The 20,629-nt window shown below is 34.7% G+C and overlaps 1 protein-coding gene across 1 annotated transcript; it reads right to left on the reverse strand.

Moving 5' to 3' along the window:
* Positions 1-3,649: 3,649 nt before the first annotated feature.
* LOC117100515 (gamma-tubulin complex component 3 homolog) lies at positions 3,650-20,629 on the reverse strand. The gene is made up of 24 exons (XM_033240252.1): positions 20,513-20,629; positions 19,971-20,016; positions 19,555-19,616; positions 19,323-19,390; positions 18,933-19,010; positions 17,509-17,659; positions 17,048-17,099; positions 16,378-16,556; positions 15,682-15,800; positions 15,084-15,209; positions 14,788-14,856; positions 14,069-14,201; positions 13,063-13,229; positions 11,836-11,946; positions 11,496-11,607; positions 11,230-11,357; positions 9,849-9,913; positions 8,194-8,329; positions 7,284-7,488; positions 6,705-6,793; positions 5,968-6,099; positions 5,534-5,674; positions 5,091-5,210; positions 3,650-4,410 (listed from the first exon to the last, which is right to left on the reverse strand). Exons 1-24 carry the CDS (start codon positions 20,592-20,594, stop codon positions 4,252-4,254), a joined length of 2,730 nt encoding a protein of 909 aa, XP_033096143.1. The 5' UTR covers positions 20,595-20,629; the 3' UTR covers positions 3,650-4,251.

Raw genomic sequence — 20,629 nt, forward strand, 5'->3', positions numbered from 1 at the left:
GCTATCAGGAACCAACTGAAGTCTCCCCCCATGTAGTGGGCTTATTTGCATAACTTTCCCATTCCCACAAGGGCCAATCAGAACGTGGCTTACAGCTGTCTAATTAATTGGGCTACCATCCCTCAGGGCTGTTCCAACAACTGGGGAGACATTTCGTTACAATATGTTACTTGGGAATATGGAACGTACGGAATTTGGTGATATTCCGGTGTTACGTGAGTGTGTTTTGCATACATTAGATATATGTTCCTCCAGAAGATGTTCGTCAATTGTGACCCCCTGGAATCTGGTCGTCACCACACGGTTGATGATAGGCCTAGAAACGTTTAAGAAAACATCACGAGTAAGGAATTGAGAGATTTACTAAATAACATATAGGCGGCAAGGCCTCCTATAGTGCATTTTTACCAAATTCAGAGTTGAACAATTTGGCGTTTATCCATTCAGACCTTATTGATTCCGTTGTTTACTATATTAAGTAGGGTGGCAGGGTTGCGATGGGAAAAAATAAATTTGAGTCGTCAGCAAACAGAATAAACGAAAGAAGCTTAGAAGAGTTACAAAATCATTAATAAAGAGAATAAAAGGTAAGGGTCCAATTATGCAAATAACAAACCATGGGTTTCTAAGGAGTTAGAATTATTAATGAGAGATAAATACTCAGAATTTAAGTAGGGCGAATTTAAAACTAGTAAACACCTTCAGCGGGAAGTGAAATGTGTAATTAGGAGAGATAAGCAATTACGCCAAACACATAGAAGGAAAATTTGAGTCTGGTGATATTCAAAATGTTTGGAAAGGAATGAATAAATTACCTGGAAATTTTAAAATTGCATCGAATGTTGAAGATATTACGGCTAACGATCTAAATTCTTTTTATGTTAGGTACGATAATTGGGATTTTTCGGAGATTCGCAACATTCAAAAGGAAAAACTCATAGGTTCAGTAAGAGATTAAGAAAATAATATTTTAATTAACTTAAGTGATGTGGAGAAAACACCTAGGAATGTTAAGTCCAAAAAAGCCGCAGGGTCTGATCTCATTTCAGGAAACACTGCGGAATCTGTGGGTGAGACAGTATTTATCAAAAATTTCTAAAAAGAGTAATGGATTATTAAAAATAACAAAGCCGGGAAGCTCCAGTGCATTGCATACCAACAACAGTAACACCAAACTATCTGTTGCTTAAAAATAGTTGTTTCCATTGAAAGTGATTATAAAAGGTTTCTGAAATATTTATCGTTGAATATGGATAGGCCTATCATCAATTTAGATTTAAATAAAAGATCAATTGATTCCACCCGGGCTCGAACCGGGGACCTTCTGCGCCAGATCAGTATAGGCTTATTTTATGAATTCTCGATTCTTTTTATATTTTTGACGTCTACCCATCTAATCCACGACGTAAAGCGCTTGTCCATTGATTTCATTTATTTAAAATATAACATTTACATTTTTTGGTAAAAATTTAGTATTTTCAATACCAAATAATGGTTTTTTCATTGTGCGCTAGACCTCTACATTTATTTCTTTTAATTTATGTTTAAATTTATTAAAGTTTTATTTACCTTGTTCCATAAATTTATATAGGCCTAGTCTATTGAAATATGCAATGAAATTCTGAAACACCACGTGGTTGGAAGCGGCACGTTTCACATCTAGGCTACGTGTACAGTATGTCCAATTTGTAGGGATTTATTTTACTCCGACCTCGATTTATTTACGGTTCTTAAAATTTTAATCATATTAATGAACGTTAACCCGTAGTATAATTAATGACATTTCCACGGTGTTTTTAATTAGATTGATTTAATTTTGTATAGATCAGATTCCTTAACATATCAAAGTTGATATTCATCGTTAGACCATCAACATTTTTGATAGACTACTACAGAAAATTTGAAAATAAGAACACTGAATAGTGTTTTCTCTCAAAACCAGTGGCGGATTGTTTTTAGCGTTTCTTTTTTACTTTGGAAGTCGGCCATTATCACACCAGTACCAAAACATGATAAAGCTATACCATCTGTAGGCCTAATGACTTTAGGCCAGTGGTATTAACTGCAATTCCAATGAAATGCTTAGAAAAATTATTTAAAAAAATTATTAATTTGTGAGACGAAGGGTATGATTGATAGTCATCAATTTGCTTACCGGGAAAAAGGGGAGTAGTTGATGCAGTTATGACTCTCACGCAGAAGGTGTATGCTCATCTTGATTATCCGAATAACTATGCTAGAATTTTTTTTTTTTTTAAGATTTCTCAGCAGCGTTTAATACGATTCAGCCCCATCTACTTACTGAGAAGTTATTAAATGTAGGAATAAACGCACGACTTAACCTTTGTATCTCTGACTTCCTATATGAAAGAACAAAGATTGTTAAATTTAGAGGTAGTGATCTATAAGTCATCGACTTGTAATACGGGGACACCACAAGGGTGCGTTTTGTCGACCTTGCACTTTTCGTTATACTCATCTGATTTTTACAGTAACATTGATCCAAGTAAATCATTAAATATTATGTTTGCTGACGACACTTGTCTAATTGTCCTAATATCAAAAAATGACACATCCTTGTTTAATGATTATGTTGAATCTTTTATTGTATGGTGTAAGGAGAATGTTCTTGTAATAATGCCAAGAAGACTAAGGAAGTTATTGTTGAATTCAGAAGGAAAAATAAAACTATTCACGAACATATTGTAATTGATAATGAGAATGTGGAAATTGTTGTACCTGGGATTGATTAATGGTAATGAACTTAACTGGAAAAACAATACTAAAGAACTCCGTACTAATGTAAATAAACAAGTGTATTTTGTATATAGAATAAAACGGTTTAATGTTAACTCTCATCTTATTTATTCATTTGTTTTATTCCTCAGTTGTCCAGTCAATCCTTTCTTATTGTATTATTATTTGGTTTTCTCACATCACCGTAGACAGCAAAGGTAAACTATCGAGAGTTGTTAACAAGGCTGACAGAGTGATTGGAGCCGATGTGAAATAAAAAAAAAAATAAAGATATCTTTAAAAATGTTATACTTGTTATGTTATGTACAAAAAATATCTCAGAATTTATTCTTTGACAATAAGGTTGACTTGTATCGTGTATGGATCCTTGGGGGACTCCGAAGTTAACGGCACAGACTCCAGACGACTCACTTCCCAGAGCAACAAATTGTTTTCTGTTGCCAAGATAACTTCTGAACCACTCCAAGGCCATCCCTCGGATTCCATAATGATCGAGTTTGGAAAGGAGGATGTTGTGGTTGATGGAATCGAAGGCCTTTGAGTAGTCAAGAAATAAACCAAAAGTGTGAAGCCGTTTATCAAAACTTGTAGTCATATGGTCGACAATTTTTAAAAGAGCATGTGAGGTTTTGAGTTTTTCTCTCTGAAACCAAACTGGGTATTAAAGAGTAATCCACATGACTTGACAAAATTGGTGGTTCTAGTATACATAAGCTTCTCCAGGATTTTAGAGATCTATCAACTTTTATTTTGTTGTTTTTGATGTTTTTTCATACAAACTGTAAGAAAAATTCCATTCCACTCTCGCATAGAAAACAAGGCAAATGGTGCCATGTTTTGCCTATTCTAAAGTCCTTTTAACAACATGAATGAAATAACGCACTGACAGCACTTCACCTTTGTTAGGTTTATTTAAAAAAAAAAACACCTCCAGCAATGTACAAGAGACTGGTATTAATTTGTCACAGTATACAATGAAAGCCCATATAATAATGGACTATACTCTAAGCATTTAAATGTCATCAAAAAGTAGTTAAACAATGTTGTGTTCTTGCACATTGGTGTAAAGCCATAGACGAACGATGGTGGTACCTTTTGCTGATGCCATATTTATTGAAGGGGAAGAGCCGCCCTTGGTGAGCTTTAACTTATCCGTTGAGCACCACCCCTTTAAAGTAATAGAATCATCCAATGCACTGGAATGGACCTTTCTAGTAAGCCCGGTCCCTTGCATATTGTTGCTATGATCCCACAAAAAACAAGTGTTCAAACATACGCAAACGAATGCATTTGTGGGACAACGCATGTATGATACGCACATATTCCTGGCCCTGTTCTGATTGGTCAATATTAATTTTGACACTCTGGAAATGAAAGGTCAATTTTCAGGAAATACAATCTTTGAATATAAATTATATTTTCTAAATGAAAAAGCAATTAAATTAAGCTATTGTCTCTTTGGTAAATTACACAAGAGATTTGTTGAAGTCTTGCTTAGTAAACCCTCTTTCTCTGTTTATTGAATATCATGGGACTTCGTAATTTCGGTTCCTTTGCTTTGTATATTTCATTGAAGTCAAGTCGAACTGCAAGAAGCCTCAGGCTTTCATCACTGTGTTCAGTCAACATTACCAAGAATTTTTGCACCATGTCCTGCAGAGTTAAAAAAAAAAAAGAAATCAAAGTGGAACAAATAGACAACAAAATAAATAATGAAAAGTACTGGTTCACTTCTGCAATATTGTAAATATATTTATATAGATTGGTCCTAGATGATCAGCAAGATCATGAATCTTGAAAATGATCAATAGATCAAAATGTTGAATCTTCAAAATGTCTTAGTTTCTTTTCAAAGTTACTGTGTTTTTGTTTTATTTAAAGTACTGTTATTTCAAATCAAATTATAAAATAAAATAATAAAATTTCCCAGTTCGTAAAAAAAATAAAAAAATGAAGCACTAGAAGCATTCATAAGTACCACATGATCGTCATGTTACAAGTGAAGTGGCAATGCTAGCTCTGCACAGGTCAGGAATAAATTTCTCTCAATCAGACAAGCATGTACCATTACAACCATATTAATGTTCCTAAAATCATGGTCTAAAAGCACAATATTATTCAAATTTTACCATATTAGACCATAAATCATGGATTTCCAGGACTGTGACTAGAAGCCACTTGGTGTGGATGCCATCTCACACTTGAGAGACTACTTGTTGGCAAATTTCTGAAGCCCCACCCTATACGTCAAGTTACATGGTATCATCATAATTAGGTTGTTAATGGCATGCTCCCTGATTTTATCCTAACTCAATAATATGTAAATGCAGTGCCTGGTAAGACTGGGTGAGGACCCTGAACTGAGCCCTGCAGCTAGGAACCACTTGACGAATGAAGTCTGCCTTCCGTTTCTTCTCAGATTCTTCCTCTTGTGCTGTAAGGCCCCAGTTTCCCTATGAAATGCAAAAATATAATATTTATGCAAACTCAGAATGCTGTCAATAATGTCATATTTTAAAACCTGCAAGGAAAAGAGGAGAAATGACTGATGTATGGACAAACAATATCAACAACAATTGATGCCACATTTATATAGCACATATTAAACACTTTTGATCAGTTGGAAGCTTACATAAAAAAGTGACGACGAGATCAAAATATTTTGTAATTGGGCAGGGAACTCGAAAGCAGGCAAGGAGAAAGCATTGCACCTTTGTTTATCAAATGCTTGTTATCATACAAGGAAATATTTATACACAATCATCACTGTATATACCTCCTGTGTTCGGGTGTCAATGACCTTTCTAACCTCTTCTCGTGCCTCAAGCTCTTCCAGTGCGGTCTTGTACATGGCTTCTTGAGCTGTCTGGTACTGAATTATCAGGTCAAAGATCGCCCGTAACTGAGTCAGCAATCGCTAAGACATAGAAATAATTTGATTGACAAAATAGTTTTAAAAAAATTATGTATTTACATAATTATATTCTATAATTAATTATAGTAGATTTTCAATGACATAAAAACTCAATTACAATTATATTTTGTTGTGCATATGAATACATAACTGGACTTGTCTTAGCAATCCTAAGACCTGGTGTCCCTATGCTGAGAAACGCTAGACCATTGATCCCTCATTGTGCACAGTGGGGAAAGTCCTTAGCTGTGGTTTGTGAAAGATAAGCATCTTAACAATGTGTGTAGAATTCTTACTGTAGATTCTGGGTCAAGTAAAGACCTCTTTATGATGGTGTCAAGGAAGACTTCATGAGCAGAAATGACATGGTCAAGGTCCTCGGCTCCTGTTACTTGCTTCCACAGCTCGCCCCATGCACACTCCAATACCTAACAAAATCACATTTAACAATATGTCATTTTTGGTATTATTAAGAATGGCAACTCTGGGAAAATAAGTTATAATATTGAGGCAGCAGCAAAATGGAAGTTGAAAGAGGTGAGAAAGCAATTAATGGTCAAAACGGTTAAAGCAGGGTAGCAGCAAACTACCGCCATAATATCGGTGCTGGTTCGAACGGCACTCTCCCTTTGGTGGTGGAACAAGTCTCGGATAAGGACTATAAACCGTAGTCCCAGTGTACACAATTGGTTCAGGTGCACTGTAAAGAACCCAGTACATCTTTCGAGATGAGTACGGGGTTAAAGCGGTGTACTGGTCCATATAGCCCCTGTTGTGGACAGATGAGAGAAGCTTGTACAGGTTTACTGGGTAGCTCAGACACAAAGAGACCCACCCTTTGGGGAGAAAACTAAATGTATGTTACTGTATGGGCCCATGCTTCGGATGCTCTGATCTTCATGAAATAGCGCTATAGAAGTGCTGTAAGGTATGTTACATGGCCATCATACTCCTCATAATTGTGATTATTGTAGGCAGACATCTAAACCACCTAACTACAGTTCAACAACAATACGTTTGATCACAAAATTACCTCAAAGTTAATGTAGTACTGCATCTGCTGTACAAAATAGATCATCTCAGCAGCTAAAACATGACACTGATGCAACACTGGGGCCATCTCTGATATAGAAAGAGAAATCACATGTAAGGTAGTGTCTACATATGTGTAATCACATCTACTGAAGTACAGATTTACAGCATCATAAATAGCCATATATTTTTTTGTTTGATTTCACACTAAGAGCATATTTGATTTGATAATAAAATATTTTAGCAAACACATAATAAATATGGTAATAATGATTATATGCTCTTCAATATCTTAACTGTTGTAGATAGACAGAAATTAGATGGAAGGTTGCATATACTGCATATAGATATGTAGATATGAATTGATATTAAGTAAATAATTACATAGAAATAGATAGGTAGTTTGCAGATCTTGATAGAAAGATAAAAACAGATCGATGACATAAAATATTACATTGTTTGGGTGACTACATGTATAACTCCCGTTATTTTATTCAATATAATTACCACCACGCATATTTTTGCTATGTTGGTCTTAAAATTCAAATGTACCAACTATGCTAGTGTTTTCATCACGTACCTGGAATTGATTTAAGCATCCTAGCATATGTCATCTGTCCACGCCACACCTGAGCTAATATGTACTCCATACGCTTTGCACGCCAAAGGAAGTTGAATGCCCGTAGATACATGATGATGCATTCAGCTGTGAAGACAGTTGCGATTGGTCCGTCCACATGATAGTCAAGACTGAACACATCCCAGCCTGTATCACCCGGTGAAACCTGTTAGGATCAAGTAGCATTGTTACTATTGACATGGAACTATCTGCTCTAGCACCATACTACCGGTAATAATGTTGTTTTGAAATCACTTGAGAGGATCCTATTCTGAGATTGTGGATCCTATTCTGAGTTTGTGGATCCTATTCTGAGTTTGAGGATCCTATTCTGAGTTTGTGGATCCTATTCTGAGTTTGGGGATCCTATTCTGAGTTTGAGGATGCTATTCTGAGTTTGTGGATCCTATTCTGAGTTTGAGGATCCTATTCTGAGTTTGTGGATCCTATTCTGAGTTTGGGGATCTTATTCTGAGTTTGTGGATCCTATTCTGAGTTTTTGTGGATCCTATTCTGAGTTTGTGGATCATATTCTGAGTTGTGGATCTTATTCTGTTTTTTTTTTTTCAGATCAGTAGTATACATCTGATAAACAATTATTATGTTGGGCTTTTGACCCGAGTCATTTATACTGAATTTCTTTTTAAGTTACAAAAACTGCCCCATTAATAATGAAATGGTCTAAGTAATAACTGGGTTATTAACTAGTGTGATATTGTTCACTCTCCGGTACTAATACAATTTTTGTATCAGAACACATTGTTGGTAAAAATATATACCGCATCCGCCTTCACACTGCTACCATCAATGATGCAACTGTATCTTACTAAGACAACAAAGCGCAAAATAACTTGGTACGATAATGGCATACCTCCAGCAGCCGAACATCAACCCTCTTGAGGATGTCAGGATCATCGTACTGGGCATTGGTTCCTCTGATGGCAGTCTCCAGGACACCAGTCACATTGTGCAGGTACAAGACATTGGCGGGTTTCGCCAAATCATCTCTAAAAAATGCAATGACTTTTAGTGGCGCTGTAGCTTGCGAGTTAAGATGCTTTCCTTCCAATCTTTTATTAGATCTCAATTTTATTTTTTTTTTAATTTTTTATTTAGGCACACAACTCATGCACCAAGGATTGTCAATAACAAATGTCACTGTCCTATAGGTGTCAATCCCTTACATAAGACAAACATACACACACAATGCTTTACACAAACTAAATCTCAATTAAATTTTTTTTCGCCAAATCATCTCTAAAAAATGCAATGACTTTTAGTGGAGCTGTAGCTTGCGAGTTAAGATGCTTTCCTTCCAATCTTTTATTAGATCTCAATTGAATTTTTTTTTTTTTTTTTATTTAGGCGCACAACTCATGCACCAAGGATTGTCAATAACAAATATCACTGTCCTATAGATGTCAATCCCTTACACAAGACAAACATACACACACAATGTTTTACACAAACTAAATCTCAATATGAGGTTTAGGGAGTGGAGTTTTTTTGGTCGTAAGAAAAGATCCTACAGCACTGACAGGAATTGAACCCAGGACCCTGGGATTGGAAGGCAATCATCCTAACCACCAAGCTATTCAACTTAATTTTAAAGCCTGGGGTTCAAATCCTATCACAACACAAGCTTTAAACAGCTTCACTACCTAGGCCTCATAATGAGACTTCGTTTTACGGGACTAAATATGTCTTAACACTCTGCCCACCAAACACGGAGATCTCCCTGTTTGAAAACGCAACGCTTGACCGCCAAACACGGAGATCTCCTTGTTTCGTGTTTTTTTTACGGAATCCGATAGATTAATAATAATTACTGATATGTACTTACAATTTGAACACTATATTCAGTCTGGACTGTTAGCATTTCACTATTTGTTTGTTTACATTAGCGTAGAGTGGTATTGGTTTGCTTTCACGAAATTGTGATTATCTCAGCTTTGTTGTGGAAATTGCGTAAATCTCTAAAAGTGAGTAACTTTCATTTTGCTGTTAAGGGTCACAGATTGTGATTAGAATAAAGTGTTTGGTACCATTGTAAAGCTAAAATGTTTGTAGTTCTTGTAGTATTCACTACCTGTCAATCTGATCACATACGCACTCTCAACGAGCTTCGGAAAAGTGTTAAGTCTGGCGGTGGTTGATACCATTTTTTCAAACCCCTGGCGGTCAGAGTGTTAATAACAGGGGTGTCTTTTGAATAGGGGTTGGCCATAGAGTTAAAAGATATACTTTTCTCGTTTTGTGGCTGAAGTGTCCCTTTAAGATAAGGGTGTCCCTTTAATAGAGGTGTCTCTCACAGGAGGGGCTCTACTGTACTCATCATAATGTTTGAGAGGGCTCCTGAAAATTAGCTAACCTTCTAGGAAAAGCTGGGTCACCTCTATACACAAAAACAACATTAAAAGATCTTGCAGTGCCTGTGATAAAAGACAGGTAGGTATACACAATGTAAATATTGGTAACTTTAGTAGCGCCACCAATGTTTCTATGACCATGTACTCTGATACTCACTCAAGCAAGTCCATGAGATGTTTAATAAAATCACCCTGTCCCAACAACAAGTATCGTCTCATTGCCTAAATTTAAGAAACAAAAATATTTGAATTTAAAAAGTAGTTTTATGTCTTAAACTAAATGCAAAAAATGTACAGCACATTCTAACCATTAGCATGCACATTTAGATAGCAACAAGTCACTAGCCAATCACATGATACAGAACTCAGCATCATTGTGTTTACGCAAAGTAAATTTTAAGGGGTACAGAGTCTCCTGAGTATAAACAACAAATATATACATTCTTTAATATTATTATTATTATTATTTGTTAAAGTCACTGTGTAATAACTACCATTATAACACTGTCAATAATGTTATAACTTATTAGAATTATGGTAATTATTAATATTTGCTTAGGTGGGATGAATGATTGGTATTGATCGTTCAGATAGTTTTATTATCAACATGTTTGTATAGCCTGCTTGTTATATATATTGATGGCCTCTTTAAGACAACATCGCTGTTATGATCAGTCTCATTAAAAATGTTTTAACAGTAGAATATGAATATCAAGTAACCACACAATGGAAGAATTAGCACAACAGATAATAACATTACTATATATAAGCATTTGTATAAATGTTCATAACAAATTCAACATTAATCACAGTACATTTCTTTGTTTATCAGGCAAACATATTATTGTTATGTCTATTTGCTAAGTTTTTTTTTATTAATCCTGTTTGATCTACAGAGTTAATATAGCAGAAAATCTTATCACAAAATGTATGAGGTCTGATGTGTTTAATGTAAAAGATTATAAGAGAAATGAGCTAATACACCGCTTGGAAAAAATACTAAAAACTACCCTGGCAATTTATTTGCCTGCTGGTTTCACTTTTGAGAAATTAAATAATAATCCAAGATAGATTCAATTTAATAGTGATACAGTGTGTGTTATGCCTCTATGCTTTATCAGTTAATAACAAAGAATATAAGACATGGTAAATCATTTTTATTATGCTTACAAAGTAGGAATATTCAGCTGAAATAAACTTTTGTAAACTTTGAAATGAAGAGATAGGTTTTGAGAAGCTGGTTTACTGTATAGTGTTTCATATTTAAATAGGAAGGGAAGTCTAACAAACTGCAGTTACAGCTGTGGTCTACAGAAAATAACTAGTAAAAATATATTTGTAGAATATGAAAGAAAAATTAACAAACATCATGAGATGTGAGTTTATGTGACACCCTGCAGCAAAAACAGAAATTTCTTTAGATACTCTCCGCTGAGCATGCCAATTATGTTATATACATTGCGCTGAAAACATATAGCAGAAATACAAATAAAATGGATGGATCAGTAAGGGAGATAAATAAAAATAATATAATTTACCTTCAGGTGTTCAAAGAACTTGTACTTGGTGAATAAAATGTCCAGGAGTCGTTTACTTGTTTGCTTATACACTACGTTAATGATCTCCTGAAAACTGCCATCAAGGTCCTGGTTAAACAGCATCTCAGCTGTAATTAAGTTGGTATTAATTCAAATTCAATTCAAAATATATTTTAGGAAAAGTAACAGCAAAAAGAAAGTCCTTTTCAAGATTTTAGTACAACACAAACAGGTTAACATTGAGGTTGACTGTAATTAATACTCACAGCTCTGACCCTTTTCCAAAACGTCGGTGGGCTGTTTAGTTGGGCCATTAATTGGCGAATGATCCTGACAAACTTGCCGAATGAAGTTAATAGATTTTCCAATCAATAAAATCTGAAGCAATAATTTTATTTTTAAAAATAAATCTTTTATTTTATTAAAAATAGAAGAGAACTAATCATAAAAGTGATCATATTTCTAACAGAGATATGAAAATTGCAAGCATGATGGGGGCATTACTTATTTCTTATTGAAGGTCACATTTTCAAGAGAGATCCCAGCAACACTCAAATCCTGAGTGTTAACCCTCTGGATCAGTCAATTAAGCATTAGTCATTTTACCTTGGATGCTTGGTCGGCATTCAGGAAAGATGGAATCATGGTCTTACGGAGTGAATACCGTTCATGCCAAAGTCTGTCATCCTTAACAGTAGGATCAGCTGCAACAAAGAACTATAACCACAACATTATCAGTATATTGCAATATAAGAGTAGGACAAAACAACTACGGGCTGCTTACAGTGAGACAAAAAAGAATGGTGATACCTACACCCAAATGTATGGTTAAGGAGGAGCCCAAAATTCTGCAATGGTTCAAAAACCTAGACAATTTTAGCTCTGTTATTATTTTACAAACAAAAATGCATTTGGATTAGTGATTATTGAGAATGTATAGAAATATACCTAGGACATGTAGTAGAAAAAAAAAATATGAATGACCGTCCAGGATTTTCAGGAGTTTTTTTTTTTTTTTGCTAAAACATCAGCAATAAAAACAAATCTCAAAATATCTAAGTATTTTATAAATATTAACCCTTTGAACCCTGCATTATTTACATCTTGCGGCACCCTCACCCTGAGTTATTTGGACAAAATATGCTTATTTTTTTATTACAATCATCACCACCACCTCCTAGGCCCTGTATCGCTACCATAGCCATCCATCAACCCGATGAACAACTATCATCACTACCACTGCTGGCACTAGCATTATCGTGATCGGCCTAGCCTAGGGCTAGAAACTAAACTGTTTACCTCACTTTTACTTTCCAAATCACTTCCTGGATAATCATCAATATATTCTTGGGAGTCATAAAGTATCAAGTGTAAAGCATGTGGTATTGTCAAATTATTCAATATAAATTTGTTTAAAAAAAAAAAAAATTCAACACGTACGAGGCTGTCAGAACGACTTGGGAATGATGATGTTACAAAATTACGTCATATTACTCATACTGGCTAGGTGATTACCCCGAATAATGTCACCTGACCCACAAAGCCGGTATACCAGCCTTTAGGGTTATTGCAGCGTAAGCGTGCGGCCGTTTTTCCAGCCTTTTCGGGTTCAAAGGGTTAAAGACATCATAATATTGAAAAAGTGTACTGACCAATCAAAACTGGTTATATTTGCATATGTATTATTTATTTATTTAAGATTTATTAACCAGGGTGTAACCATTCAGTGACTAGCACTGCTTTCCAAGGAAGCTCTGGTATTATTGCATAATAAAAAAATTAAATCATAATTCATCATTATTGGCCACAAAATTATAAATATTATATTAATACCTCATGACATCGATCTTCCAACTGTCCATCATAAATCCATTTGTCAATGAAGTTGCGTATTGGAAATGCAGTAAGCTTCAGTATATGGCGCATCAGGCTGCGTACATCTGGGTCACCATGCATTGTGTATGAGTGAATGGCTGAGGATAGTGCCCCTCCTTTTTTGTCTAGATAAAAATAACAATAAAACCAATTCAACAGCATCCCTGCATAATATGGAAAGACTATGCACCAACACACACACAGTAATTATAATTAATAATAATATGTAGGTTTTTATTTAACGCTCTATACAACTAAGTCTCGGAGCGCTTTCCCACATTATTACCTCTAGTCATTGGGACAATGCCTATTGGGAAATTCCATAGTTTGCTGCATGAAATATATCAGCGTATTTTGCACTCGAACGCCTCAGGTACCCATTTATACTCCTGGGTGGAGCAGAACAATGCAGATAAAATGCCTTGCTCAAGGGCACAAGCGAAATGCACAGTGAGTGATTGAAACCCCGACCAAGAGGTTGAGAAACTAAGCAGTTCATGCTGCGCCAAACCACTTCTACAAATATACCACAGCCCATAATCACACATCAAACATATCTGCATGCACACTGTTTACACACAGTATATATAACTACTTGACAATGTGTTAAAACACTTTGTATGAACAAAGCCAAATGCTATGTCCACAATACACTCATAAACTCAAATGCTCCATAAATATTTATTTTATTATATTGATTTTAACAAAATTAAATGGTTACCAATCCCAACCAGTTTTACTGTCAAGAATCCTAATACTAAGTCGAGTTTTCTAATTTTTCGTTTTTCTAGTGGGCTGGTTACAGTTCATTTTTATGATCACCACCTATAGTGTCTGTAAGCACTAACATTGTTATACAAACAACATCCATCTAAAACAGATCAATATGTTCAAGTAAAACATGGCTTCAAAAAAAACCTGTAACAGGAGGATGTGCTGTAAAAATACATCACACAATGCTCACCTTTGCAGTAGTCTACAAGCAGGGCTAGCCACTTCATTCGGTGCTTGGGGTCAAGTGTCCACACAGCAAGTCTAAGAAGTGTCAGAGAGCTTTTAGGGTCATCGCTCATGCCCAGGTCATCCTCTTGCTTAAGCTTAAGAGAAAAGAATGAAGACAAATCTATTAAAATATTTCAAAATAAAATATTCTTTAGCATTTGCTACTGATCGTAATCTAAAGAATTCCATACTCATTTGTACATGTACAGTAACATTCATTCTTTTTAACGCTGTTGGATGTGAATTGAAATAAAATGAATAAAATGTACCGAACACCCAGGCAGTAGGTAAAGGAGACCATTATATTGTTTACACATGTACACATAGAGAGAGTGATACATACTCAGCACCAGAGTGAGGAAGATGAGACTGTCCTAGCTCCAAAATAGTTCCACTTTTTATTGTTTGCTTTTTTCTTTTCACAATTCGGTCATTGTCAGCAGTCGTTGTATATCGTTGCAGTCGTCTTTGTATGCTAGCTGTCTACTAAAGTCACCATAATTGCAGATTCACTACATAAATCTTCAATATTAATGTAAAGTTAAAGTAAAGATATTGCTTGTTTTGTAACTAGAAAATTTCGGCAGAGCCTTTAAAGATCCAGTCGAAATAGTGAGACGCACCCTTGGTGGTCAATGCAGCATTCTTACTTTACATACGGATAATGCTCAAAATTATTACCTGTGCTTGAAGCACTGACAGTAGTCTGTAGTATTCGGTTAGTTCTTGTTGTAAAGCAGCAATAAAACTCTAAATAAAAGCAATCCAATCAAAAAATATTAATTCAGGCTATTCATATGGTTGCTATAACTAAGTAAATGTGGTGGATATTTAGCATTGAGACGGCATGTTTATTTACACATATTTTTATGATGGTTAGTGAGGGTGCACTCCAACTCCAAGGAAAATTGTGGTACCTTACTCATTTTGATATTAAAATAAAATTAGTGACTGATGTCATAGGATACTGTACTTACCTGACCAACAAGTCCAAATGTTTTATCTTTGCTTCGGTTATCTGCATATTTCCTTACTTTGTTATGAAGCCAGCCTAGCTCAGCTTGCTTATGTACCTGATCTCGAACAGCGCGTGGTACACCAATCTGAAACATAAGGGCTAATCAACTAATCCAAAATGGAGTATAATACTATTTTTAAAACACAATTAAATTTAATAGCAATAAACATTCATACACAGACATATTTGGCAATCCACATGAACCATTCAGTAATCATTTCAGAATTTTAATATTGATATACAGTGTATTTGTTTAAAACTTGATAACAACCTACAGAGTAGGAATGAAACTAGGCAACAATTTGAATTGTGTGTGTTCACATTTAAGCAAAAACAACATCGGTTTTGTAAGTGTAAATGACGACAATGGACCTTTCTGGAAAATGTCTATCAAACTTAACTGACCAATCAGAACATGGCTAAGAACACACACTTGTCCCACAAATATTTATGATGTTTACACTGTCGGAGACTTTACTAAAAACATCCAAGGGATAGGGCTTAGCAGAGAGGTTGATTACTTAAAACTTGCATTTTAATAAACTTTGTTTAAATACCTGCCGATCAATACGGTAGGCATCCTCGGCTTGGTTATATTTGATCATCTGGCCATCAATACCTTGAAATACATAAACTAATTCACGCAAAATAGCGCCTTCAGGTACTTCGTGTGAAGCTAAATAAAACAGGTGAGATGTAGATAATGAAGAATAACACTGATAGTTAAAACTCACCAGTTCATTTTAGAGTAAACAGAGGAAAATGTAGGAAGCAATAACATACTGTATTCAAAGTTGAAAGTGTAAATGTACTGAAGTAATGAAAACTATGCAAAAGGAAATGATTAAAATAAAATAACTACAATTCTACATGAATAAAAATGCTTTAGTAGTCCTATATATAAAGGCAATACAAAGAAAATACAGAGATAAAGTAAACTTATTAATATTTCAATTTTTTGAGAACATGGTAAAGTCTAAAGCTGATAGCTTCCTATGCACATATTGGCCTCACCAAATTTAAAGCTTCCTAAAGAACTCATATCAAAACCCAAAAATTAAGGGAGACTACCACTTAGCTCAGTTGGTATTGTAAATGGGTAATTGGAGGTTCCTGGTTTCAAATACTGATGGAGACTATTTTTCTTGCAAAAATGTTTAACATCTTAATATTAGACTGATAATAGTGTTTCTCTACACAAACTTTAACATCAATTAATATTTATGAATAAATCTTTCCTCCAAAATTCTTACTATTTTCATCTTCTGTGTATGTCTTGTAAACAGATCTGCGTGACACTTGGCCTTGCGAGGGCACTGCTAAGCTTGTGACGGAGTTAGGATGGGTACTGTCCACCATCAGCTTGGCTAATCTGGTCCCCACAGACTGCACCTCTCCTTGCCCAAGGGTGTGGCCAGGTGTAGGAAGAAAGCTATGAAGTGTAACAATTGTTTAAACAAATTAAAGTTGACTAAACTGGTAGTCACTGTGGGTGCTCAAAATGCTAAGCTATGGGCCCTTGTTCAATCCTATTACTGTTTCACTTTTGTTTCCGTTTAAGAGGTGAATTGCAATTTATTACAGTTATTACAAGTTTGTGTGAACTAAACTATGTTGACCATTAGGTCTCTGCTAATTAATATTATATACCACATACACAGATTCCAGGCATCTGATTGGTTAAAAAGTGGGTAATAACTTCAAACATCACTACTCCTATGACATAGGTTGAATGATACAGTAGTTCATAAGTAGGAATTGGATCACTGTGTATGGAATATCATAAACATCGATGCAAATACCCCACTATACCGAAAGTTATAGTTACGACTTTTAAAATTAGCCACAACAGAGTAACTTCTTTATTCCAAATATGAAATCAATAAATGTGAAAGTATTTTTTTTTAACTGCTAAGTATATACCTTGGAATAGAACGGGATCTAGAGTCAGCTGAGATGCTACTTATACCAGTACCTAGAAAGTGAAGATGCCATGCATTTCAACTTAAATAGTCACTAAGAAAATTTCAGTGTTATTATATGCTAATAATTAATAATTATCATCAGTTTTTCAATAAGGATTTGATGATGTTATGCATAGTATTATAGGCAATTAACATCTTTATCGTTACCAATATTAAAATTAAAATCATTGGAATCACTCAATCACAATCATTAATGTCACATCAACATCATGCATCCAATGCTGAATAAAGATCACCAAAAATCACCACCATAATATCATAATCATCTTCTGCATCCTTCAACCACCTTATCATTACAGTTGTAATAATCATTACTTTTTTTCTACTTCCTTTCTTCCCATTATAATTTTATGTCACAATTACCTCCACCATCGTCTTCCTCTTCGCATGCATACCTACCTATTCCACTGCTTGCCCCACTATGATGTGTTGACAGTGTGCTATCTGACTCCAAGGTGTGCCCGGTGGTATGAAGATTCCTTGGCACATAAGGTGTTGATGTTGCATAACTTGCAAGCCCATGCCCAAATAATCCTGTTCCATCAGTTGTCTGCAATAAAGCATAATATGTGGTAAAGACAAGTCACTCCTCGCAAAAAAAAATGATTTTTACAGAGTTTTCACGTACAGCTGTGTAAAGAATAATATTAGAGAAATCAGCCTTCAAAATTTACGATTTCAGCCATTTTTCAGTAAGATGAAGCATCACCAAATCGTTCAAAATTGTTGTTTTGACATTAAAAATAGGGAAATAACGACATAACATAATGTACAGATATATAAAGGTTAGCTTAGTGCAATAAAATAGATTTTTTTAAATGCTGACATTCCAGAATGTTTTGGCCATTATCTCTGAAACATAATTTGTGACGAGTAACTGGTTTGGCTTGTCTTTGCCAAGCAAAGCATGCAAGGCATGTATGCATGCAAAGCCTGCATGCAAAGCCAAGCCAAGCAAACATGCAAGGCATGTATGCATGCAAAGCCTGCATGCAAAGCCAAGCCAAGCAAAGCATGCAAGGCATGTATGTATGCATGCAAAGCCTGCATGCAAAGCCAAGCCAAGCAAAGCATGCAAGGCATGTATGCATGCAAAGCCAAGCCAAGCAAAGCATGCAAGGCATGTATGCATGCAAAGCCTGCATGCAAAGCCAAGTCAAGCTAAGCATGCTTGTCTTTATGCATGGTAAGTACAAGAGTTTAGAATGTTTTTTGTTGATTTAAATTTTAAAATGTTCTTGCAAGCCTCTGTTTGTCTGCTATACACATTTTTATGGGCAGCATGTAAGGCTGTGACACACGTATGTTAGCATTGGTAGCGGACAGGAACTAATACAATTAAACCTGTTTTAGAATACTGCACCCTAATATCAACACTACAAAACTAGAAGGCATTACAGTATATATCATTTGGTTGTCATTTGTTCCAATCTAAGCTACATTTATTTACAGTGTCCAGTCATGTCACATGTACGTTTTGTTTTGTAACAGCTATTCTGATGGCATCTTTGCATCAGGAGAAAAAATACAAAATAATGTTTGCCTATATGTTATCGTACGAAACCCCACCTTAATCTCTTGCGAGATTTTTATTCGCAAGCATTTGGGAGCGTACTGAGCATTCTGAACGATGATACGTCAGGTAGAGCAAAAACTGTTTCGTACTGTATAATGGTTAACAGGTTTGTTTAAGTACTCATCCCCAACCTGACATGATATTTACCATCTCAGTTGTTTAGTATACCATAATAGTAATATTAATATTAATAGAATAATAACATTTCATGTTTAGAACTCTTCGCACTCTAAATACAGTAGCTAACCTTTGGCTTTTTCTGACGTGGGTCTTGATTGAGTTCAAGCAGTAGATAAAGAACAGCCCAGCGATTTGTCAACACAGCCTGCCAAGATAAAAAAAAATAACAAATAGCAATTGATTTGACATCAAATGTATTCCAGCCTCTACCACACACAGCACTTGCCCTTAGAGGGAAATAAATTGAAAATTAAACAAACATAATTTTAAATCATCTTGAATCAAGTAATATCTAAACAATTTTCTGATCAATAATAATAAAAAAAATGAACCAAAGAAAATTACAAAAAAATATAAATTATATACAAAAACATCATTATTCGACATACTATAGTTTAAGATAGAAACAGATGAATTCTGGTTTTGTTTTGTTTTTTTATATCTAAACAAATCTTACCTGTGTTTGTAGTTTTCTATGCAACTCCATGAATCTCACAGCATCACCGGCTCGTCCTTGTCTTGCCACTGCATTTGATGTACAAAAATTGATTGAAAATAAAACAATTAATAAGTTATGTAGTTTGACAGCTTGTTAATAGCAGGGGGCAGCAGACTGTTGTTGATGATAGGGTTTAGGATTGAAATCTTAACAGTTCCATTAGATGCAAAAGTTATAGTTCAAAACTTACACTTCTTTTTAATTTTTTCAACGACTTGGAATTCATCTGGCTCGATTGTTGGTGAAAAATGACTGAAGAAAAAAAATAAGTTCATGAAATAAACAATTAACAGTAGTTCATAAACCTCTACTGTAGTGTAGTATTGTTTTTTTATATTTTATCATTATTATTATTATTATTATTATTATTATTATTATTATTTTTATTTATCATAGTTATTATTATTATCATTTTTATAATCATCATTAATAATGTAATATTGTTAAAATTTGGTATTTTTCCCACAGAGCCATATTCTTTTTGGCCCTGTCACTTGATGTACTCCCCATAAGTTAAGTTTAGTATGTAAGATGCAATTGAATAAATAAATTAAATTTAAAACTAAGTCTTCACTTTCATTGAGCCAGAACATAAGAGAGACCAACCTGCTCATTACACTCAGAACATGTTGAAATTGAGCTGTAATATCACCTATAAATATAATACAAGAAAAAAAAGATAAATTTTATTTTATGATCTGTCACATTGTATTTATTCATTGAATTTTTAGGCAAAATGGCCAATGATATGCCACTAGCGAAGTAATCACTTTCTGAGTGGCAATCGCTCAACAAAAAAGACAAACAACATACAAACTCGACATCTAAACTAAGTCTCATGATGAGGCTTATAATTATAGAGTGGAATTGTTTTGGTAATGGACAAGAATTGAACCCAGAACCCTAGCATTAGAAAGGCAATCATCTTACCTACTAAGCTACAGCACAATTTTATATTTTAATTCAAGATGTAAAAACAGACATAACTTCAAAATATGATGTGTTACAAAATCCTGACAAAGAAGCTCTTTCATATTGTACAGTCTGAGTAAGTATCTGTTTCTTTACTTTTTTTGTCTTTCCTTTTCTGTAGTAAGTTTCATTTAGACACTTTAGCTCAAGTGTTAAATTAACAAAATATTTCATACCTTCCTTTCGTTTAAGTACTTTAAAGACCAATCTGTGTAGCAAATGATAGGGATCATCTTGGGCTTGGTGTGCTGTTGCCATACCAACTGGCAAGTGGATCTAGAATGTCTACAACA

Source organism: Anneissia japonica, unplaced genomic scaffold, assembly GCF_011630105.1.
Source record: "Anneissia japonica isolate Jap-2015-1 unplaced genomic scaffold, ASM1163010v1 scaffold685_len2926416_cov193, whole genome shotgun sequence".
NCBI lineage: Eukaryota > Metazoa > Echinodermata > Crinoidea > Comatulida > Comatulidae > Anneissia > Anneissia japonica.